At 41.7% G+C, this 24,838-nt stretch overlaps 1 protein-coding gene across 2 annotated transcripts in view; it reads right to left on the bottom strand.

Annotated features, from left to right (window-relative positions):
* The window catches only part of PALM2AKAP2 (PALM2 and AKAP2 fusion), a 308,648-nt gene that overhangs the window by 114,286 nt on the left and 169,524 nt on the right, over nt 1-24,838 (bottom strand). For both annotated transcript variants that reach the window (XM_066181417.1, XM_066181415.1), the window contains one exon: nt 4,516-4,598. In XM_066181417.1, coding sequence (XP_066037514.1) covers nt 4,516-4,598 — 83 coding nt within the window. Of the gene's footprint in view, nt 1-4,515; nt 4,599-24,838 lie in introns of those variants that run through there.

The following is a 24,838-nucleotide window of genomic DNA, read 5'->3' as shown; positions in this document are numbered from 1 at the left end:
AGTAACAGTATCACAGTTTCCTAAAAATGTGTCCTTTTCTTGAATTAGAAACGAAACAGGCCAAATGACCAAACCTATAGTCACCTGAAGGACTGGCTGTCCTTCAGCTGAGGTATTAGCTTCACTGCGTTTTCTGATCATCAGAAGTGCAATCAGGCAAAATGAAGCTATAATAAGATGATACAAGTACCTGATAAAGGTCTGCTGATACACCATATTCTGTATAGAAATCCATCTCTGCACTACAAAACTGATGTGCATTTTAATGTCTAACTCACTGCTGAGGCGGGCAATCTTGTCTTTGGCTACAGAGGTGGGGGGGGGGGGGGGCATGTTTTGCACAGGTGCCACAGCGTGACAGGGTTGTTACTCATCTTAGACAGTTTGCATGCAGAGTCACAAAAATAAAACTACAATGCCAGGGGTCAAATATAGTGTGTGATCCCTTCGAGTGACTGACAAATTTCTGGTTTCCCTGACCAATGTTGCCTGCCTCCATGATGATACAAAGATGCACTCGAGAGCAATTGGCAGAAAAAACTGGAAATAAATTCTTAGCTGTGTGCTGTGACATGTGGTTCAGTAACTCATATGAATCCTCCTCTCCATCGCTCTGCCCAGCTCTGCTGACTTCAGCATGAGGTAAGCTTTGGACAGGACCAGGGATGGACAGTGCAGCCTTGGAAAGCAGTGATGAGAGTGGGCAGGAACCAGCTGGGGAAAGCATCAGCTGCAGGAAATAAACTGTTTTGCTCTTTGAAGCTGGCTGCTACCTTGCCTCAGTGTTTTGCTGCATCCTGTGTCTGAATTCCAGCAGTACCTGATCATGGTGGGCAGAGCAGCAAGATTTTTCTGAAACTGCCTGAAGAGTCAGGAAGAAGGGGATATAAGGCCACACAGGCTTACACTTTGAAAGATGACATGGGATTTTTGCTGTCTGGCCTCGCAATCTTCAGAGACTTGTACTGTGCAGAAAAAGCATTTCCATTATAAACTGATCCAGAGTGCTGAAAATATAAAAGCCTCTGCCATTCTGAGTTATCTGGAAAATTTTCATCCACAACACATTTATGGCAGCAGGACAAGAGGGAGGATGAGAGGAAGGGGCATATCCTAGATCTGCTTGAATTGTTTGTTCATTAGCAGCTGCATAGTAAAATTAATTATTTTTTTTCCACTAATTTCTGGACTCACTTAGGTTCTTTGATGATATAATATTTTATAAAACCAATGAAAAAGAAAATTAATGTTCTGTATTTCTGATAAAATATTACACCAAAATACTAGCACTGCAAGACAAATCCAGCCTACTGCTGATCTTTTTCATAGGTCCTTTTTCATAGGTCCTAAAGGTTTTGTTGAAATTAGAGGTTGTTGACCAAGACAATCTCTCAATCTCCTGTACAACAGTATTACAGAATAAACAAATGTTGTATTTGTACATCTTCTTCCTTGTTTCCATTCAGCAGCAATAATGGTGGAAATATAAAGACAACCAGCTGCAGTTTATGCTACTCCCACTCCCATACTCTTTTTAAGAAAAAGCTGCAGGAATGGCTCAGTACTAAAGTACACGGTATTCTGACCCTGCAATCTAAAGAGACTGCAGGCATAACAGGATGTGTTTTAAGTACAACAATGAAGAGGCAGAATTTTGCTATTTAGAAATGAAGGAAAAAACATAAAAAAGCCTCCAAGATTACTCAAAAACCTTGTCTTGTTCTATAATAGGTCCCATTTGGAGTTCAGAGCATGTTACATGTAATGGCTCTTAGGGAGGACTAGAAATTCCCCTCAGGTGAGGGAGAGTATTCCAAGTGTAGCACTTGTTTACTGATCCATATACTGTCTTCACTGGTTATGAATGTCATTACCTATTTGATATAAGAATTTTCTACACTTTAGTGGAAGCTACACAAATTACCATTGACTTGAACCAATCAGTCAATAACACATCAGGACTTAAGTGTAGCTTGTTACTTCTTTGTAAATAGTTCATTAAAGGGAAGGGAACTTTATGATGGCCCAGGCATCCCCTTGGAGTAAGTTAGTTATTAAAAATAATGGAGATATAAGGATTTCTCTATCCTGTTTCTATTAATTGAAAATATTATTGAAACAATAGTGCTACTAGGTCTGCATAGATCATTTTTGGAGTTGATCTAGAACTGATAGTTTTCTTATATGAAAATAGCATTGCCCATTTCACATTTTAACAATAGAAAGGACAATCATTTTGGATATCTCTCTCAGCAACCTTGGAAGAGTTTATAACCAACTGCTCCATATAATCTTTGCCTCAAACACCAGGATTATCCCTCCCACAAATTGTTAGCACTTAATTAAAGAAAATTTTAGCTCTTTGTCATTTTCTATGACTAAATTAATCTTTTTTCCATGTGGGTAAGGATACTCTCATGGACTTTATTGACTTTCCTGTGCTGGCATTTGCTGATTCTGCTCACGCTACATTAGTGGCAACACTGAGTCAGCCTCCCTTTTGCAAAATTATGTCATTAAACCTTTCTTCAGCGGGAGTTCTTTATTAAAAAAAATGACACCTCTTTTCCAAAACCAAGAAGGAAACAATGCTAAGTCAGATTTTGTTCTGTGTGATGTTACACTCCAAAGCATTTAAGGTACTGTGCTATTAAAAAAAATTGCATTCCACAGTCACTGAACATTTTCCCCCTCTTCCTTAAGTATGACCTTAACTTAAGCTAAAGAATGTTAGGGACTGATTAAACTCCAGCTGAGAGCTTTCCTAGCAGCCCTAGAGGTCCTCCTGGTGACATTGGAGCTGCCACAAAGTGATACTACGTTGAGCAGAGCACTGATAGCAACCGGGGCACAGTGTCTGGGAATGCCTGTGCAAGTCCATGCTCCAGCTCCAATCAGAATAATTTGAATATCTGATTTAACCATAACATAAAGGGATTTCATTTTGACTATTTTGCCCTATCAATTTGGACCTTACTTTTATTGCTTATGTTATAAATTATTTCCTTAATGAAAAGTAGTTTATTATTGACTGGTATCTTTGAGGATACATTGTCTTGCTGCTTTATATAGATTTAATCTCAAATCTGGTCATTGTTTTTCATACCCAGGAGTGTGAAATTCTATGTTACGTTGTTCATTGTAAATTGTTGACTACGTGTAGTCAGATTCATCTTTGTTATTAGTAGATCTGTTTTGTTTTGGTATTTTTTAAACATCATCTTGTTCCAGCACCATTGGGATTTTATCAGCACTATAGAAAATGAAAAAATAAAGCCTGTAGGAAATCTGGATTTTGAGAAAATTTTACTTTTTTAACTAGTAAAAGAAAGAAGTGAACATTGTCAGAAAAATCAAAACATGTTTTGTGTTTACATTTTCATTCAAAAAAAGAAGTTATGCAGATGCTGGCTTGAGCTGATTATTCACCACAGCCTTTAAGATCTTAAAGGTAGCTGATGTGAGCTTCTCACACTAGTTTCACTCACAGACCAGAGGACACAAATTTTCTGCATTTTATCTTTAAGTGCTTCTGCAAAGAAATTTAACTGTAATTAAAAAATCCCAAGCAAATCCCAATCCCTACTTTTATAGCAGATGTATGAAATATGCTTCATAAGTCTCATATGAACCTATTTAAGAGCCTAGATTGCTGCTTAATTTAATTTTAGAAAGTGTGAAATATTAAAATAAATTTCATCATTAATATAGCTCATGTATACTCAAGTTTGCATCTTTAAAAATGTCTAGTCTATAGTGTAAAAGTTTGGGAGACACCACTAGTTTTTAACATGGTTGTTTTTGGCTTCAGACAAAACTTTTTCAGCAATGTCAGCCACCGTGAAGATTAATATCTTGGCTCTGCAGGAATTCATTTGCCCATTCACCACCTTTCCACTCTTTATCTTACTGACAATTTCATTTCCTGCTGTTAAAAACACATAGCTGCACACAATCACAGTGAGAACAACAAAGAAAATGGAAAACAGCGTTTCTACACGCCATCCCACTACACAAGGTGAGTGCAACACTTCTCAGACACTTGCACTCCTCACGCTGAGAAGCTGCTCACAGGAAGCTGCCCAGCAGATGAAAGGAGGTAGGGTAGCAGTATTTGCAGGGGAGCCTGAGAAGAAGAGAATAGAACATGCAAGGGAAGATGTGAGGGAGATTGATGGATAGTGAGGAAGGATAGAGCATTGGTTTGACACCATCTTCCATGAATTGCCAGGATTATTTAACCAAACTTTTCAAGAGATTCACTTTTGTTGAAAATCCTCCTAATCTTAACCAGTGCACCAGACTTGTAGATATTTAGAAAGAGGGCCTGTGGAAGCCACGTGAATGCAGTTCATACCAATGGGGTCTGCTGTGCAGAACTACTCCCAGCATGACAGCCTCCTTGGAGATGAAGATGAGATGCACTCCACTGAAGGTGGGATCCATCAAGAATTATGTTTGAGCACAGTGCACATCCCTGTGCCTCCCACAAGGAGACAGTGAGAGGAAACTTACCCCTGCACCCTTCTTGGCTTCAGAACTTTCACAGGAGCATGGTCCCGATGGGTTCCTCAGCAGCATAGCCAATCCTCCTGCACCTATAAAACCAAAGACATTTATTGCGCATAGGAGAATACACATGGCTGAGAGGTTGCTTTACTTTGATTGGATCCATTTCTACCCACCACTCTGTCACCAGCCTGGTGTTTTGTCCGTGTTGTTAAAGAATGTAGAAAGGCTACAAAAACTATGGCTGATAAATATCTTTGCCAGCTGGAGACAGCTCTATGTGCTGCATAGAGGCAGCTGCCTTCTGGGGGAAAATGCAGCAGGTGCTTAGTATTGACACATTGTGCCATAGCTCAGAAAGAACATAATCCATTTCAGACTGCTCTGTGGCCATCCCTGTCCCTGGGGTGGTTCCCAGTGGCAGAGCTGCCCTGGTTCCTGATGGGGCAGTGGGATGGCCCTTGTCACCCCCAGGCAGCTCCCTAGACACTGGTTGCTCTGTGCTCACCCATGTTGCTGTGCTGAAGGTGTGCCTGTGATACACGATTTCCTGCATGAACTTGTCCTGTCTCTAGGAGAAGCCAGAGGACTTTTCATCACTTCTGTGCATCCAAAGGGCAGGGTAAATAAGAGCATCTAGACCCCTAAATAAGTTAGTATTAACTAACTAATAATTCTCTTGAGAGAGTGCGGTTTTGTCATGCAGGAAGTAGTTACCACTGCTTATTGAGTCATGTCAAGCACAGCTCTCAGGGCATGGTGTGGGCAGCCTGTCTGGGAGAATCTCTGCACTTTTATTTTTGCATCAAGCTGAGGCCTTCAAGAAGGTAAGAACATATTCACTGATTTCACCTTCAGGGACAACTAGCCACAGACAACTGCTTGATTGCTTTTGGAATTTCCATAGCAATGGCAGTAATTAAATTATGTTGGATTCGAGTCAGATTAAATCAGTGAATTTTTTCTAAGTTGTATAATTAAATTATAGGGGTTACATGATCTCCTCTATAGAGAAGCAAGATGTGTAAGGATTTGTATATCATCTCCAGTAGCTCTGCTGCAGGTACACATTCACATGGGGAGTACATTGACTAATGTTCCTTATGCTACCACAGCCCACTGCATGCCTACTAAATTTGAAATAGGTCTCTCATGTAATAATACATCTTGAAATGGCTCTGCAACCCTTGGACAATACAAGGACTTGTATTCATGCCCTTTGCTGCTACTTGAGTCTATAATCTTGAGTGTATCTCTTCAACCCACTACTGTTTCTGTATGCACCACAGTTGTGTTATGAATACGTATGTAAAAAGGATCTATGCTTATGTCCTGGGTTGTAGTATAGGATGTGCACAAAGTATTCTCTCATCATCTTCATGAACTGTTAAATCCAGGTGAGGCAGTGTTTTCCCAGATGCCCTCCCTCTGGGCCATTATCTTCTGTTAATGGCCCATCAAATGCCTTGCCCATGACTCATAGATAACTCCCTCCAGGAGTTATCTCTGTTTAATGGGCCATCAAGGACCCCCTGCATGACTCATCATCCCATTCTGAGATGCTCCGCCCAGGGGGAGGAACCAAGCATTCTCACCTGGATATAATCTGGGGTTTGGGACAGTACGGGGGGCCCTTACCCACTGGATTCCCAGAGGAACCAGAGCTACCAGACCTTTCTACAGGATCACTGCTTCAGGAAGACCACCTCATCTGGACTGCTTCCATCACTCTGCTCAGGTTGTATTCTGACTCTGTCAGTGGTCTTTTTGCATTATTGCATCTATTTTATTTTACTTTCTTTCCTTTCTTCCTATTGAATAGTATCTCTGACTTGGAGCCTCTCATTTGTTTTGCTTTCAAACCACTACAGCTTCAGAGATGCCCTTTGCGTATTTGTTGCTCCAGTAGACAGTGGCACATGCTAACAGCGTTAGCTTGAGCTGTAGCTGAGGAACTTACACTACAGACCTGCACTTTTCCTTCTAATAATATTGGCTGGTTGGTGCTTCAGTTGGACTTTTTCCTCTGGGAGAAGAATATTAAAAAGTACCAGTGGAACTTTTGTGCCCATAAAAATTCTGAAAATGCTTTTAATTTTTTCCAGCACAGGTTCTCTGGAGCTGGCCCTTCCTCTTCCTACCTGCTGACCTAAGTGGTCCATGTAGTCTACAGAGCCAATAGGTAGCCCTGAGGAAGGTTTGAGAACTGCATTAAAACTAAATTGAGTAGGAATGGAATTGAGACCTTTTTTCTTGTGTTCTCCACACTCTGAAACAGACCACAAAGTCAGAACTCTAATCCTGTGACTTTACCACAGGATTGATCCCTTCTTTTCATTCATCTCTATGCTCTATGGGGTTCCCATAGAGCATTACTGCTTTGGAAGTGAGGCTGCAGAAAAAGCAACTAATTTATTCTGCCCTGAGTTCTTTTTTTCTGATTTTTTTTTTCTCTCCAGCTCTCTTTGATAGCTTTATTGATGCTAACCCCAGGCCAAAAGGATCCTACTTTTTATGTATCTATATGTAACATTGCAGCACAATGGATCTTTGATTGTCTACTGATCTCTATATGCTGTCCTGCAAGCCTAAACCAAATGTGAAATAGAGCTGTGTGCCTTTTTATACAATTTCACTAAAACTTCCTTTCATACCCAAGCTACTGTGCATCTTTTTCTGCAATGTATTTGGAACTGTGAAGCCTTTGCATGTTGTCCTTGAATGAATGCCTCCACATTACCTTGTAGCTCTTGGACTGGATCAGAGGATGGGAGCAGTTGGTGTTGAAATATCTAAGTCTATATTATAAATACTTCCAGGATTTAATGTCAGACTAGATTTAGTCTGATTCCTTGGAGTGAATGTTGCCCTACTGTAATAAGGAGTACTACTTGATTTGAATATGTTTACACTAGGGTTTGAAAAGTGTTTCCTGTGACCCTGCAGCAGAGTTTCTGGTTTGGTTTCCCCTGAAAGCACTCTTGCATATGACTCAACAGTACATCTGTAGTGGGAATCACTCCACATCTGAATCAGCTGCACATGTGATAGAAGAGAGAGGATTGAGCTTACTAAAACCATAAATACTCTGATGAAGTGCTGATGTATGGGCAGCCTAAGCCCATCAAGAAAACATAGCCTGGTGACTAGGATGCTCAGTGGAGATGTGGGTTACCTAATTTCACACTTGTGCCACAACTAGCATTCTGCAAACCCCTTGGAAGGCACTGGTATTTTCTTAATTTCTCCACTTGTGAGACATATTCCCCATTGATTTGGCAATTCTTGAAAGATTAAGAAGAGAGCATTACAGTGGTAATAAATGTATCTAACTAGAAAAATGTCATGAAAGTTTGAGGCCTAGAAATTAGCATGCATAAGAAAATTATATATTTCCTACACATCTTACAAAATAAGTATCATGAGTAGACTTCATCCCCCACTCTTTTTGGTGACAGGCCATATATTTTAGAGCATGGACCTCAGACTTGATCTACATGAAGGACATGGCAACTTCATAATCACCCTTGGACTAAAAAAAAAAAAAAAATATCCAAGCATGTTCACATCCATGGACATATTTTAAAGGTCTAGGTAATACCAGTCCCTGCTGCCATTAGCTTAGCTAAAGTTTTACACTTACAATCATTTGTACAACAGTGGTGAAGTAAGTCAACCAGAGCAGCTGCAGGGCAGCTCCATCAGCACTATTGAGGCTCAGTGGCTTTTCATTCATCTCTGTGCATGCTAGCTCCACTTCTGTGCAGCACTGTGCTGACTTCATTGTTTCCTTTTATTTGCTGTTCATTTCAACTGTGAATAGGGTTTGAGAGATGACAGGAGTTTTGCAATAAAGAAGACCAAATAATACTACAGGAATGAAGCTGAGCTAAAAGTTTTTCCTTAAGAGACATATCCCTGCAGACTTGGGAGAGAAATCAAGGTGCAGATAATTAGAAGAAATTTGGGCTCTCACCAGCATCAGCCAGTAGAGAAAGGAACAGGCATTGTCAAGACAGGAAGGAGGAAATCCGAGTTAAAGTCCAGTAAGAGTAGTTCCTGGTGATGTATTTAGCAGTGAATGTGCAAAATATGGATGGAAAAGAAAGGTACTGATGAGGAATCTGGAAAACTGCAGTGCACATCCACTAGTTGCTCTTAAAAAGCAAGGGGAGATTTTATCAGCCTGTTCCTGAATCGCAGTTCTTCATGGTCAGTACTGTGACCACGGGGAAGCACCTCGGATTGGACTATCTTCGGCCTGAGGGCATCACACTCATCTCAAGGGTACCACACTCATTTCAAGGGTCCTTGCTCTATCAGTCTCAGTCTCCCAAACACTTTGAGTTTCTGTTCTACTTCCACAGAAACTAGACAGAAAAGGGGAACTTTAAGGTGCAATTCAGCTCTTAAAGTATGTGAACTCTTTGCAGTGACCGAAAACTCCCTTAGAAAACCCAGGAACTACAGACTTAGGAACTTAGTTTTGATATTTGTTTTAGCAACAGAGAGCTCTGGTATTTGCAGCATACAGACTTCATTGCTGTGTTGCTAAGCTGTCAGGAAACAACTCCAAACCTATGCCATACAGCCATTAACACTGGTACAGTCTCTATCCATCCAAAATCTGGCAGCCTACATCCTCTTGTCAAAGAAATTGGTTCATCAAAGGAGCAGGTTGTAGTGTAAGAGAAGCTGAATCAGAACAATTTTAGGGCAAATACATGTCTCCTCTGAGGAAAAGGCAGATAAAGCATTTAAGAGTATTCTCCAGGAAAACTAAATCAAGCTTTCTTCATTTCTCCCAAGACAGTAATTTTTGTCTGACCAAATCAACCGTCTGCTTGCATGCGGATGGATCAGTTTATTCTCTTTCACTGAGACAGGTTGCTTGTGGGAACACTTCTAGTCCTTTTCAAAGCCAAGGAACATTGTATATATGTCCCAAAAGCACAAACTACTACTCCTAGATTGGTCCTTCCTCCCTGCTGCAGGGTGCCCATATCCCAGACCTGTTGGCCTGTCTGCTGTTCACCAGAGTGCCTCCTGCCCTGTTCAGACTGGAAGGGAACAGGTCAGGTCAAACCACATAAATCTTGGGTCATGATTTAACTTGGGCTTGAACAGGCCAAGGCAGCACTTTATTAGAGTAACTAATAAAGTGACTTGGAACACAGGAATTCCTGCTGTATCTTGGTCTGCTTTCTTTCAGCTACCCAGGACTTGTCACTTTAAAATGAAATATCAACTCTGTCCTTGTGTTGATACCTTGGCAGTGCCCAGCCAAGCCAGCAGACAGATGCCATGTTATACTACAAAGTAGAGTTTGTCACCAGTGATTCCTGTGATTAATACAAGGTCATTCAGAAAAATAGAATCCTCAAAGAAGGAGAGGGAGAAAAAAAAAAAGACACAGTCTAGGAAGAAAAAAGTTCTTCTAGCAAGAAGAATGCTGACATGTTTATTTATTAAACCACCTAACGGCTTAGTGGCTTCCTGGTGTTCAGTCTGGGAGAGGCTGCTGTCCCATAGCAGCAGGAAGAAAAAGGCAGAACTTAAGTGGCAAAGAAAACCACTCATTTATCTTTTTTTTTGCACTTTAATTAATGCCATGTTGAGGCATTTTGTGCTTGCTATATTTTTAAACAACAGTCAGGAAAATTTCTTACCCTTTTAACTGCATTTAGAGGGCTCATCTCTAAGAGCTAAGAAAACATTTATGTTGTTTCATTAAATCTTTAGTCTTAGAAAAACTATTACTGAGGGTGCTGTAGGTGCCATTTCTTTTTGATGTGTCTCATAGTAATTGTCGGAAGCACACTAGCTCACACAATCTGTTTTTCTGCATCTGATAGTCCTGTTATGAACTGGGGTGAATTGCCCAGGTTATAGAACTAGTGGCACAATTCTCTTTTTCTGATTTGCTTTTCTTTTTCAAATGGTTCCTCTTTTTTCAGCTTTCACACCATGATGTATTTTGTATTTAAATACAAATAAGACAAAAATCTCCCTGCTTGTACTAGTAGAGGAAAGTCACACTTACTTATGCCCCTAGGAAAAGGAGCTTTGACTGGTGATATCCCTCAGACTGTCAATTTGTGACCATGCCAGAATCTGCTGCATCTGTACTAAGAATAAATGTCAAAGTCTCAGTCTCCAGAATTCAGGTGCATGTTTTAGATGCAGATGTCTGGCATCATTTTGGAAAACACCTAAGACTTTCATCGGTGGTTGCAGGCAGAACAATTAAAGCCATTGCACAGATCTTCATCACTGAGATGGATTAGCTCTCTTCAACTCAGGCTTTCAGGAGTGATTTGAACTAGTACAGTCTAGCCATACTCTTGACCATGGTTTTTGCATGTTTCTATTGTGGGGGAAGTGATGGTGGCTTGGAAGACCAGTTATATCTTCAGCTATTCACTACAAGGTCATGCAATACCAGTCTCAATACCTGTCCTTTACTTGTTTTAACAAGGAGTTTCTACCTACCAACATAGTTTCTAGTGACCGACTCTGATGAACTACTCTTGATTCAGATCTTGTGTGCATTTTCTCATAGATTTAGCTGTGTGGTAAAAAACCGTTTAACAGTTAGTTCTAGGACCATAAAATAGCTGCAAGTGTGCAATGAAGTTCATAATTTCTGCTATGAAGCAATCAAAATGCCGTCAGAACCATAATCTACATATATTTTGGAAAGAAACCTTAAGTGGAGACTAGCCCTAAAATTAAAGCTATTCTAAGAGAATAAGATTGCAATGTTGCTTAGAAAATAGCTGCCAGTCCCAGCAATTTTGATCACAATGAAGAACTTTTGATGGAAATGAGAGAGAACCACTAAAATTTTTGACGGAGAAAATGTCTGCACAACATAAGCTAAGATTCTGACATTAATTTGGAGGCATGAATAAGGGAAAAACATGTGAATTTTGTTTCTCTTGCTTGTAATAATTTGCCTTGGAGTACATTCTCTAATTTGGAATTACCAGGTAAGAAGTGTGATATTCTATCATTAAAAGAACAGATAGCCTTCTAACTTTGCCTAGAGTTAGTTCCTGTATGTGACAGAAGTGCAGCCAAATGATGAATTCATTGTCTTGAACTAGGGTTTAAAATTAGCAGAGAGCTCCTTGAATGGTACAAAGGAAGTACAATGTAATGATGTAATGCAAGTTCCTTTTAATCATGGCATCTTAAACCTAACCACAGAAAGAAAGCAGATGGTAGCAGAAAGATTATCTGCTACTGATAACCATTCTCTGTGAGGAGAAAGAAAAGCCAGCACTTACAGAAACAGCACTGAAAGTGCATCTGTAATGCAGAGGAGGAGACAGCTTGTGATGCTAACCTTGCTGCACCTGTATAAAGGATTTCTTGGCCCCAAGAAATGCACGTGTGTAAATAACCATGAAAACGAGCTTCTAACCTTCTCATCACAGCCAACAGAAAGGACTGCAAAAGCTATGTCAAATTCCCTTAGCTGCTAAGTCAGACAGCTTATTTCCTCTCTTCCTCATGCTGATCTTCCCCGCGTTGATGCAGACAAGGTGTATTTTTATGATTATTTTTTATGTTTCCTGAATTAGAGCTGCAACTGCATGTACCAATGGTTGGGAATGCTCCATTCATATGCAGAAGAGGTTGTGGATGCATCTGGAATAGTCAAAATTGATGCGTGCAGTTAAACCTTCTTTTCTCTTTGTTGACATCTAGCAGTAGACAGTATTGAATAGTACTGCCTTTGCAGTGCACCTCCTGGGAGTGGCAGGAAACCAATCTCCATTTTTCAGCTATGTCTTTAGATGCTTTTCCAATTATGGTTATCTGCTTTTTCCTGTGAAAAAACAGTTCGACTCAAGAGGGTAAAAACCTTACATATGTCAGATGGCATAACTGCAGAGGGGATGGCACAAACATACTCTGCTGACATTTAGCTGCAGGTAATAGAGTGCATATCAGAGAAACTACTGCCATCAATTTTCCTTTCACACCTCATGGTCTCTTAGGAGGTAACATTTTGAATCTAGTTTGCATTTGGAGATCTTGCAAAAACATCAGGTTCTGAAGGTGACTACAAGTGATTGAATTGCATGCATCCACCTGTGGATTTAGGAATAAACAGGTGTAACTTATTCTGAGCAGCTCTCTTCCATGCTGGTAAAAAATGTCATATTGCCAGATTTTCACAGATTATTCATGAGTTAAAGCAGTAAAACAAGGAGTTACATAGCTGTTGGGGGTTAAGTTTGTTCCCTCTTTCTCTAAAGAATTTTTTCCCTCTAAGTTACCAAGGAGACCCAGTGTTAGATACCGGAGAGTACTTAACCGACACAAAGAAGTAAACAAAGTTTGAAGGGGGAGATAACGCAGGTAAAAGACAGATCTTGAGGTAGCTGCAGGCTGTTCTTTTTTCAGCATTCGAGAAGAAAGAACGGCTGGGCTGTTGCTGGCTAGAAGAGTTTCACTGTGGCCAGAAGAGTCCAGTCCTGAGAAATCTAACATCACGAGTTCGGCCTGAATCCTGAGCCTTCTCTGGCACCTGTGGGAGCTGGGCCAGCCGTGCCTCACCTTCGCCTTCTTTGGCGCTGCTCCTCTTGCTACAGTGTGAGTGACCCTGCACCCCCTGCGCTGCCGGGACATCCTGCCCCTGCCTGCAGGGACACCCTGCCATCCCAGCTACCAGCCCAGGACTTTCCACTGTTTCAGTCTGGTGCCCTGAGGATCCTGCAGGGGCACCGAGACCAAACTGCCCTGGGTTTTGTGAAACAAAGCCCTCAAAGTTCTTGGTAAAGTTTTCTTTTGTTACTAATGCTGTAGTTTGGATTTTTTTGTTTGCTTTTTAATACATACTAGTAAAGAACTGCTATTCCTATTTAAAAAAAAAAAAAAAGAAAGAAAAAAAAAAGAGTACTTTACACTCTCCATTCCAAAGGAAACTCCAGCTTTTACCCGGCAGATACCTGTCTTCCCAAACCAAGACAGATTTTGGCACCCAAGTGTGGGGCTTGAGGGCACTGAGAAAAGAAAGGAGAAGAGAAATAGTGGTTCTTAACTAACCTAGTACTTTCTTTTGTGTGCGTTGGATATAAAAACCTCATTAGGCAGCATCATGTGGTCTAACTTACTCTGGTTTGGATGGCATGTGGGTGTGGCTGTACTCCTCCCATTTGCAGGCCCTTATCTAAACATGGGCCCTATAACTAAGGCTATGGTGGCTGTGATCCAGTTTGTTTTATGGGTAGATAAGGTGAAGCATTCATAGATTTTTAACTTCCTCTAGAAGGCAGGCACATGGATACATGGCTATCACATACTAAGTGTATGTTTTTGGGATTACTTTAAGAATGGTACTTTCTGTGAAGAAATGACAGCAGGAGAAGTTTTCTCCCAGCCCTTCAACCAGTTCTTTGTGCCTACCCCACCAGCTTTTGAAGGGTTTAAGTTCTCTCTAGATACTACCCAAATGTTGCTAATAAAAGTGTTGCTAATAGTCATAGCCTATTCAATTGTTTTCAGAGATAAGGTGAGGCCGACTTGGATCACCGCACAGACACCTACCCCAGAGACTAGGGATACTGCCATGGAGTTTGACCCTGTCCCACAGACTGGAAATACTGTCATGGCATCTGACACTGCCCCAGAGACTGAGGATACTGCCATAGGGCCTGACACTGCCCCACAGAATAGGGATGCTGTCCCACTGTCTGACCCTGCCCACAGCCCACCTCAAAAATAAACCACTCGGATTGCGTGGGGATTCTGGTGAAGGAGATATGTGAGATGAGTCAGATGCTGAAGGAATACACTTCCCCAGTTGGTGGAAAACCCTCCCCCTGCCCTGTAAAGGAGAGTCTGATGGTGCAGCAATAAAACCCACAGACGTTACAACCGTCCAGGCTCCAGCTGAACCACAGGGGCAGCCACAGCCAGCAGCAGTCACCCCTGGAGAAACAAGGAAGTCTAAGATGAAATCAGAGCCCCCAGCTAATAAGGATAAGAAAGGAGGGCCCTCACAACCCACAGGAGAAACAGAGGGTGAAATCATCACCGAGTCCCTGTCGTATGAAAGTCTCCATAACCTACACGAAGATATTGCACGACGGGGACGTGAGGCTCATACAGCCTGGCTGCTTCGGGTCTGGGACTTTATGGGTACAGGTGTACAACTGGATGGTGGTGAGGCAAGAAATTTGGGACCCTTGACCCAAGACTCAGGCATAAATCAGGTATTTATAAAAGAGTCAGGCCCCCTTTCCCTCTGGGGGTGGCTTTAATGAGTATAAGGGACAAGTTTGTCCACAGAGACAAAGTTCCGCAGCATCATCATAACATGGACTGGAAGACCCTTGAGGAGGGGATCCAAAGGCTGAAAGAAGTAGCAGTGTTAGAAGTATTCTTTGGGAAGAGCAAACAGCATAATAATGACCCTGACAAGGTTAGATACACAGGGCACATGTTGTGAATGCTGGCAACTCATAAACCACGTGACTATACCGTATTCATTGCCACAATCAATCCTGATGCCAGCCGAAAGACAGTGAGTTCTGTAGCCAACAAGCCCAGGAGTTATGAAAGTATGATCAGTGGCCCAATGCAGGCTCATGTCTCTGCTGTAGTGAACGAACTCAAAGAGGAGATAAAAGAAGTAAGAGAAGAGATAAAGAGAAACCATTCCCATGTGGCACCAGTGCGAGTCACAGGCCCCAGAGCCCAACGTCCCCCAGCTAGAGAGAGAAGGTACCCCCCATGAGGTGAACTGTGGTCCTTCCTGTGTAACCATGAAGAAGACATGGAAAGGTGAGACGGGAAGCCCACTTCAGTCCTGGCAGCAAAGGTGCGTGAGCTAAGGAGAGAAGCACTCACTGAGGAGTTTCCACTAAAATGAAGGTAGCCTCAGCCTCCAATGACTGAGCTGCCAGGTATTATAGAAATGAGGACGATATATCAGATCCCATTGAAAGAACCTCTAATATGTATGTTGAAGAAGAGAATAATAACCAGTGCTAGAGGGGCCCTGCCTCTAGCCAGGAAGAAGCACGGGAAGACCAGGTCTTTTGGACTGTGTGGATTCAATGGCCTGGCACATCAGAGCCACAGAAATATGAAGCTTTGGTAGATACTGGGTTGCAGTGTACTCTAATGCCATTGGGACATGTGGGGGCAGAACCGATTTCCATTGCTGGGGTGACAAGGAGATCACAGAAATTAACTCTGTTGGAAGCCGAAGTGAGCCTGACCGGAAAGTAGTGGCAGAAACATCCGATTGTGACTGGCTCAGAGGCCCCCTGTATTCTAGGCATAGACTTCCTCAAGAATAGCTATTACAAAGATCCTAAGAGACTCAGATGAGCATTTGAGATAGCTGCTGTGGAAGCAGAGGGCATTAAGCAGTTGAACACCTTGCTGAGACTATCAAAGAACCCATCTGCAGTAGGACTCCTGAAGGTAGAAGAACATCGAGGGGTTGTCTTCGCTCAAAGACCAGGTTGCAGCTGGCAAGTGATGCAAAAAGATAGAGAGACCCGATGCATACCTCAAGGAGACCTTGTTTTGAGGTGAACTACCCATGACAATGTGTCTGTATCCATATTTGAATGTATATATATATATATATATATATATATATTTTAACAGTTTAAACTCAATGTAATATGGATAATGTTGGGGGTTAGGTTTGTTCCCTCTTTCTCTAAAGAATTTTTTCCCCATAGGTTACCAAAGAGACCCAGTGTTAGATACTTGAGAGTACTTAACCGAAACAAAGAAGTAAACAAAGTTTAAAGGAGGAGATCACACAGATAAAAGACAGAGCTTGAAGCAGCTGCAGGCTGTTCTTTTTTCAGCATTCGAGAAGAAAGAACGGCTGGGCTGTTGCTGGCTAGAAGAGTTTCACTGTGGCCAGAAGAGTCCAGTCCTGGGGAATCTACTATCACCAGTTCAGCCTGAATCCTGAGCCTTCTCTGCCACCCGCGGGAGCTGGGCCAGGCCGTGCCTTGCCTTCGGCTTCTTCGGCACTGCTCCTCTTACTACAGTGTGACCCTGCACCCCCTGCGCTGCAGGGACATGCTGCCCCTGCCTGCTGAGACACTCTGCCTCCCAGCTATCATCCCAGCTACCATTGTTTCAGTTTGGTGCCCTGAGGATCCTGCAGGGGCACCGAGACCAAACTGCCCTGGGTTTTGTGAAACAAAGCCCTCCATGTTCTTAGTACTGTTTTCTTTTGTTATTAATGCTGTAGTTTGGGTTTTTTATGTTTGCTTTTTAATACATACTAGTAAAGAACTGCTATTCCTACTAAAAAAAAAAAAAAAAGTAGTTTACACTCTCCACTCCAAAAGAAACTCCAGCTTTTACCCGGCAGATACCTGTCTTCCCAAACCAAGACAATAGCATAAAATCCTGAAAAACTAATTCAGTCCTTGACAAAGCAAGAAGACTACAAAAAACACTGACAGTGGGTTTGTGTGCCCAATTATTTTGTAGCGGTTAAGGGCCAGACTGCAATGAGGCAGACACAGCCCAGACTATCTGGGTCTAAGGTTTGATCTCTAGTTTTGCATACTTTTGTGTTAAGATTATCCTGTCAGTTGTTTTGAAGAAACGTGCAACTTTACTGTCAGAAAAATTTGTATCAATACTTTATGGCAAAGTCAAACTACCAGTTTTGCTTGATAGAAAAAGGTATTAATTAATGCCTTGTTTTCTGCTGTGGTCAATCCTACATTCATACTAGACACACATGTTAACACAAAACCTGTAAAGTCTGCAATGATAGTCAAATCTTGCTAGACCTGGCATATGAGAGTTGAAAGGTGCTGGTGAATTGGTGTCATCATGGCATGAGCCATGACAGTGCTGGAAAGCCATGCAATCCGGGAGAGTTTACCATATCAGGCCACATATTTATCCACCTGAAGGTGAGGGTAGATCCACTATCTGCAAAAAGAAATCCAGAGCACTGAACAGAGTTAGTAATTGTGTAATCAAAGTAAAATCACTGATGATGTAAGGTTAATGTAATGTGATTTTTGACGAAAGGAAATCAGATATAAGATCCAGACATTAAAGGATGAAGATACATGTTTTCTCCTAAGCTTAGCTGTGCTGCGTGGAAATCAGTTTCAGTTATTTCAGAGGGGGTAGTTATAGAGTAAGTTACTGCTCAATTTGAGAAGATGCATCAGCCTCTGGCCTCTGTGTATAATCTTAGAAAATTATATATAATTAGAAAAAATTACAATGTTTGTTTTCAAAGTACTACTTGTTTTCACTGGCAAACATAATACCCAGATATGGTATATCCTCCTCAGTTATTCACAGATCGACTCCCCAGTTAAAATAGCTAGTGAAATGTTTAATTTCCCAGCCACAACATTCAAAAGAGGCATGACTTGCTGGTCAAAACTCCAGTGATGTTTCTTATTAAAGCCACATGCTTTAGAGAATTTAGTAAAGAATTTCTTAACTCCCTCCTAGAGGAAGAGATCAAGTGCTTTAAAAGCAAATGCCAAACTAAAAAGAAAATAAATTATGTTTTGGTTTCATGATATTGGGCTATGATTTTCACCTAAAAGTTTTAATATTTTAATATTTTAATAATGCAGAGCATAAGTTAATGTGTAATGTTAAATTATGTCATATCCATCACCTTCCAGACAGTACTTAGGGCATTATGAGATATATAATAACCAACATTTCACAGAATCACAGAATAAGCTGAGTTGGAAGGGATCCACAAAGCTCATTGAATCCAACTCCTGGCCCCGCACATCTCCATTCCCAAGAGTCACACCATGCGCCTGAGGGCATTGTCCAAACTTCTTGAACTCTGTCAGGCTGGTGCTGTGACCAGTTTCCTGGAGAGCCTGCTCCAGTGCCCAGCCACCCTGGTGATGAATCTTACCTTAATATTCCACCTAAACCTTCCCTAACACAGCTTCAGGCCGTTCGCTTGGGTCCTGTCACAGGTGACCACAGAGAAGAGGTCAGGGCCTGCCTCTCATCTTCCCCTCACAAGGAAGGTGTAACTGCAGTGAAATCTCCCCTCAGTCTCCTCCAGGCTGAACAGACCAAGTGACCTCAGCCACTCCTCACATGGCTTCCCTCAAGGTCCTTCACAATCCTCATGGCCCTCCTTTGGACACTCTCTAACAGCTCAATGTCTTTTTTGTATTGTGGCATCCAAAACTGCCCCCAGCACTCGAGGTGAGGCCATCCCAGAGCAGAGCAGAGCAGGACAATCCCCTCCCTTGCCTGGCTGTGATGCTGTGCCTGATGTGCCCCAGGACAGGGTTGGCCCTCCTGGCTGCCAGGACACTGCTGACTGGTGTTCATCTTCAGCCAGGACTCCCATGTCCCTTTCGTGCACTCGTTTCTGCTTTCCAGCCTGTCATTCGTTTGTCTGTCTGTACATCCAGGGTTGCCCCATCCCAGGCACAGAATCCAGCACTTTCCCTTGTTGAATTTCATATGGTTGGTGCCTGCCCAAGCCCTCTCATTTGTCAAGGTCTCTCTTCAGGGCCTCCCTGCCTTTGAGGAAGTCAACAGCTCCTCCCAGTTTTGTATCATCTGTGAACTTGCTCAGTATCCCTTGCAGTCCTGTGTCCAAGCCATTTATGAAGGTGCTGAACAGCACAGGGCTGAGGATGGAGCTCTGTAGAACCCTCCTAGTGACAGGTCACCAGTCTGATGTCACCCCATTCACTGTGACCCTTTGTGCCTGACCCCTGAGCCAGCTGCTCACCCATCACATAATTTGTTTATCCAGCCACGTGCTGGATGGTTTGTCCAGAAGGATCCAGTAAGAGACAGCATCAAAAGCTTTACTGAAATCCAAAAAGATTACAACAGCTGGTTTCCCCTGATCAGCTAGGTGGGTTACCTTGTCATGGAAGGATATCAGGTTTGACAAGCAGGACTTTCCCCTCATGAAGCTATACTGGCTGAGACCACTGACTGTGTTGCTCTTCAGGTGTTTTTCAGTACTTCCCAGAATAATCCTCTCCACTGCAGTCTCTGGTAAAGTTTACCAGAGACTGCAGTGAGACTGACAGGCCTGTAGTTTCTGGGGTTGTCTTTCTTGTCCTTCTTGCTAATTGGGACATTCATCAGGTCCAGTCAGCTGGGACCTCTCTGGATTCCCAAGACTGCTCAAAAATCAGCAAGAGAGTTTTTGAAATTACATCAGCCAGCACTCTGAGGATTTCTGGATGAATGCCATCAGGCCCCATAGATTTGTAGGGATCCAGCTGGAGCAGCAGATCCTGCACAATTTCAGGTTTGACTGGGAGTTAAACATTCTCACAGTCATGGTCCTCCAGGCCTTGAGACCTTCTTGGTCCTTCACCCATGTTGAAGATGGAGGCAAAGAATGCGTTGAACAGCTCTTCCTTGTCTATGGTGAGGTGACCATTCTTGTCCTGTAATGGGCCAATGTTATTTCTACACTGCCTTTTGCCATTAATATATTTGACAAAACTCTTTAAATTGTCCCCCACATTTCTGGCCAGCTTCAACTCCAGCTGAGCTTTGGCTACACAGATTTTCTCCCTACAGTGGCAAACATCTCTCTGTTCTTCCTATATCACCTGACCTTGCTTCTACTGTGTGTATACATTTTTTTTTGCCTCATTTCCAAGAAAAGATCCCTGTTCAGGCAAGCTGGCCTTCTGCCTTTTCTTCTTGACTTCCAGCATTTGGGAATTGCCCACTCCTATGCCCTTAGGTGGTGATGTTGGAAAAGTGAGCAGCACTGATGGACCTGGGCACAGGCAAAAGCATTGTCCCAGGGGACTTTACTCACTAGTGCCCTGAGCAGCCTGAAGTTTGTTCTCCTCATGCCCAGAGCTGAGGCTTTGCTGGCATTTTTCTCCCTGACAACAACTGGATGCTCCATGATCACTGTGCCCAAGATGCCCATTCATCTCAACCTTGCTCACGGCATCCTCTCTGTTGGCAAGCAGCAGATCCAGGAAGCTGTTTTTCTGATTTGGTTCTCTAAGGACCTGCTCCATACAGTTGTCATCCAGGTTTTTTAGGAATCCTCCAGCCTGGGTTGTACTAGCTGAATGGTGCTTCAGTTAATTTCTGGCATGTTGAAGTCCCCATGCAAGGACAAAAGCAGTTGACATGGGATTGTCCTTTAGTTCCTCAAAGAATTTGTTGGCATTATTGTCCTGGCTAGGAGGTCTATGAAAGATTCCCACATTGACATCCACATTATTTCTTGATTCTTATCCAGAGGCTGTCAGCTGTGCCACTGCCAACTGTGAGCTTCATACATTCTAAATCTTCTATTACTTTTAACTTCTGCTGCAGAGAGATGGGCTAACTGAATATAACTTTCCAGATTGTCCCATGCTTTGAGAACTCATGTAAAGACATTATCCAGAAACAGAAAACCCACACATTAGTAAAACCTCTAAGCCTCCAGATAAGCAAACATGCTGAGAGATTAAAGGGGTGCTTTCCCTTTGCACTTCCTAAAGGAGCATAGGCCAGCCATGTATTCTGAAAGGGCTTTGTCCTCTCTCACTTCTTCAAAGTCACAACATGTAGTCCTTAAAATGTGCCTTGCTGATGCAATTCAAAAACTCTCGTGTCTGCGGTATGCTAAACATGGCTTGTCAAGTGTAGAACAAACAGCTACGGCACAATCCAAAGTCAGTAGGAAAAATCTGGTTTTCTCCTGCAGGCTTGTGGAAATTATCACCTCAGTTCTATATGTTCTCTCTCTCTCGTGTTTATCTGTCCTGTGACATGCACTGTCTAAATTAAAAATTAAAAATTAAAAATATTCTTGAGCCAATGAAAATCTTTAAGCACTTGTATTCCAGAGTAGATCAGTAAAGGCTGATGCTTCATTTTCATTAACTATGCTTGGTTTCAACTTTTGGAGCCACATGACTTCAGTTTACAGCACCCACATTGCCTGCTGGGGCAGAAGTTAAATGCGCGGCAGGCCCATGATGTGAGAGGCTTCCCTGCCTATTGAGGCAGTCCATCTGTGTGGGCTGCACCAAAGTGGAAGCTGATGCATAAACAGTATGTGTAACTACGGAGTTTTTGCAGAGTTCGAGCCCTGAGCCCAGCTGGGGGCATTCTAAATGTGTAATAAGCAAAACTCACCTCCTTTAAAAATATGGATTTTTAAAAAAATATACACTTGCATCTCTCTTTACCTGTCCTATTTCTTTAGTTCCCTCCCTTCCTCCTTGGCATGAACACTGAATAGTGTTGATTGAGTAAAGTGTCTTCCTAAGAGAATTAGCTACTGTCTTGGGAAAATAAAAACACTGCAGAGTGTAGCAATAATAATTTTGGGCTGCTCCCATCTTGACAATAAGCCCATAATGGCAGTGGAATGGAGCATGAAGAAAGCATAAAATTACATCAGGGATTTAATTACCTTTCATATTACCCGTAACTCAAATACTTATTGCTCTAGTGCTAGAATTATTACTTACTTTTATAAGATTTTAAAATAACACTTTGAAGAGGCAGCCTGCCCTGTAGACAGAGAATCCAGTTCTGAAAACAAACAAAGAGCAGGAAATTTCAGACGGTTTCAGGGTAAGCTCCTAAATGTCAGGCTGCTTATTTAAACCATTCCTGCTGAAATCTAGTGCACTACATTTCTTGTAAGATTTTTAGAGATTAAAAGTGTATTAGAAAGCCTCTCCTTGAAAGAACCACTCTACTTTCATATCAAGTCTTGCATGGAACATGATTTTGTGCAACATAATGATTAAAGAAGAGGTGGAATTTGGTGATTTTGTGTTTTGTTTGTTGTTTTTTTTTTTCTGTTTTTTTTATTCTCCTTTCTCTTTAAATGACAATCAAATTACTTGATACTCATCTGCTTTCAATTTCTGAATAGTTCAGCTTGAGTTTAAAGTAAGTTTGTGACTGCTTCTTCCGCAATTCAGGCTCTTCAAATAGTCTCTTCACAATGTGTACCAAGTAACAGATAAAAATAATTGTCATGCTTAATTTATTTTAACATTGCAGGTAGGTTGCTTGGATTTTCCACATTTATTTTCTCAGAACAGCATGGGTTTTCTATCTTGGTAAAAGACAGTTTCTATGAACACAAGAAATGCCCTACTGGACTGGAAAAATTTTTTTTTTGCTTTTTCTTTTGCATTACACCCTCACCATCTACACGGTGTGTGAAACTACCATGTTTAGTGCTACCAGTTCAGAAGCATCTAAGGAGAACAGACAGTTAACCCAAGAACTGAACTGTTATAAAATATGGCTTGTTGAATGGCTTAGTAATTTTAAATGTCTAAGATATGACTATGAAAAGATGGAATGCTCAGGAATTTTTAATTCACATTCTGAATTTCAGACCACCTTAAAGGAAGCTCTCATAGTATCTAGAGGCAGAGGCAGTCAAAGTAGTCATAACTTTCAGGAATTTTAGCTTCTAGCAATGTTTATTGCAGAGAAAGGATAAGCAGAATAGGTTCACACTCAGTAAGGACACACTATTTAATAAGGAATTAGGTTAGCAAAGGAAGACAGATGGCAAGAGCAAAGACCGTTTGAGACCTAAGGCCTAATTCAGATTTGACGCAGCTAAGATGAATGGCCATTGAAGTCAGTGAGATGTTAACACATTTGTATCAAGCCTGAATTTGCTTCCCTGTGTTTTGCAGAAGGTGAATAGTTGACTTCAAATTGATGCTTGAGGTTTTTGGTGGGGTTTTTTGGTTTTTTGTTTTGTTTTGTTGTGGTTTTTTGGGGTTTTTTTTGGTGTGGTTTTTTTTTTTGTTGTTTGTCTGTTTGGTTTTTTTTAAGCTGAGATGATCATATGAATATTTTGGTGCTATCCAAAAGCTTATGCTTTAAAACCCAGTAGATTTAATGAGCAGAGATGTTTCCTGATTAATGCAAATGTAGTTGAAAGACAATGCCTGGCCTAGGGCTTTGTATATACGTAACGGAAACAAACAGATGGAGACACAAGCTTGTTCAGTGCAACCTAAGTTGAATGGGACTATGAGTCCTTGTTCCCTGACTCTCAGGTTGGTCTCTTTCTGAGTTTCTACAAGAGTTGCTGTGGGGTACCCAACTCTTTTTAGAGTCACAGTGGGAAGTACATTCATTGTGTAGGTGAATATTTGGAGAAGGAAGAATGGGAGCTAGCAGTTTACCATTTCTACATTTTCCTTCTGTCCAGGTGCCTTTTGGCTTCTGTCTAGCTCTGGGTAATCTGAGAAACAATGCTGAGAGATGAACAGGTTAATAAATAGTCTCCCTTTGTCTTCTCCTTTTTGATGAACCAGTACCAATGGCTTCTGGTTTATAAATTTTTATTTTATTTTGGCTATTAAATTAGAAGATATATCTTATCCTAGTAAAATGGGATGTTATTTTGGGTTTGCTCCTATGTAATTACATCTCTGTCAACTGTGGTTTAAGGCATATTGATTGCCCCACTTGCTTTTGTTCAGGGTGCTCCCATTAAAAATCAGTGACTGAATCCTTACTGGAAAACTGTACATTAGTTGAGACTAAATGACCAGAAAGTTGCAGGAATTTGGAAAAGCAAAAAAAAAAGAGAAAGGAAGACAAAGCATTTGTGTTCTTGTGGAGATATTTTTCTGCCCTCCAAAAACATTGTCAGAACACTGGTTACACACGGAAGCAGTAAAAGATGCGGCAATAATGGGAGCAAGTCATGCTTCTCCAATGTAATGCCATGGTATTTACTGTACAAGTGCATCGACATAGAACAAGGGCAGGTAATCTTTCCTTGGCTTTAGCACACCCTGCAAAACAGCCTGGTCTATTAATAACATGAATTTCCTCTGGACCTAACAGCTCTCAGTGCCAGAGATGCACTCCTGCAGGGCAGCACAAGCTTTCCTCATGATGTGTTGTACACAGAATGTTTGCTGATGGGATACATCAGCAATAAGTGTACATACAGGAGGTCTGGGGGCTGTAATCATTCCCACCCTGGGCACTGAAGTACTCTGGCGAGTTTTTAACATGGCTCCTTGCTGCTGTGAAACACAGTTACCTGCCTGGTAGCTCTTCAGTTTATGACTCGTCCTCTGTGCAGACTAAATATGAATGCATAGTAACAGTGAAGAAACATACTGGCATCAGAAAACTGTATTTTCTAAGGAAATGGCTGAGCTACCATATTGTAGGCAGTCGCCTCATTGTCTCCTGTCTTAGTTCCTCATTTATCATACAATAAGGAGAGAGCTTCTCTGCCTTAATAGGATGCTGGTTTTTTAATTAAAATTTATTTATTACAAATCTATTGTATTTAATACACATTAAATGCTAAAATATAGCTTACAGCATC

The sequence above is a fragment of the Chamaea fasciata genome, unplaced genomic scaffold (genome assembly GCF_029207755.1).
Source record: "Chamaea fasciata isolate MVZ Bird 193981 ecotype frontalis unplaced genomic scaffold, bChaFas1.0.hap1 SCAF_4, whole genome shotgun sequence".
In the NCBI taxonomy this organism is placed as follows: Eukaryota; Metazoa; Chordata; class Aves; order Passeriformes; family Sylviidae; genus Chamaea; species Chamaea fasciata.
The sequence above is the reverse complement of the archived record's forward strand: the minus strand, read 5'-3'. Positions and strand labels throughout refer to the sequence as shown.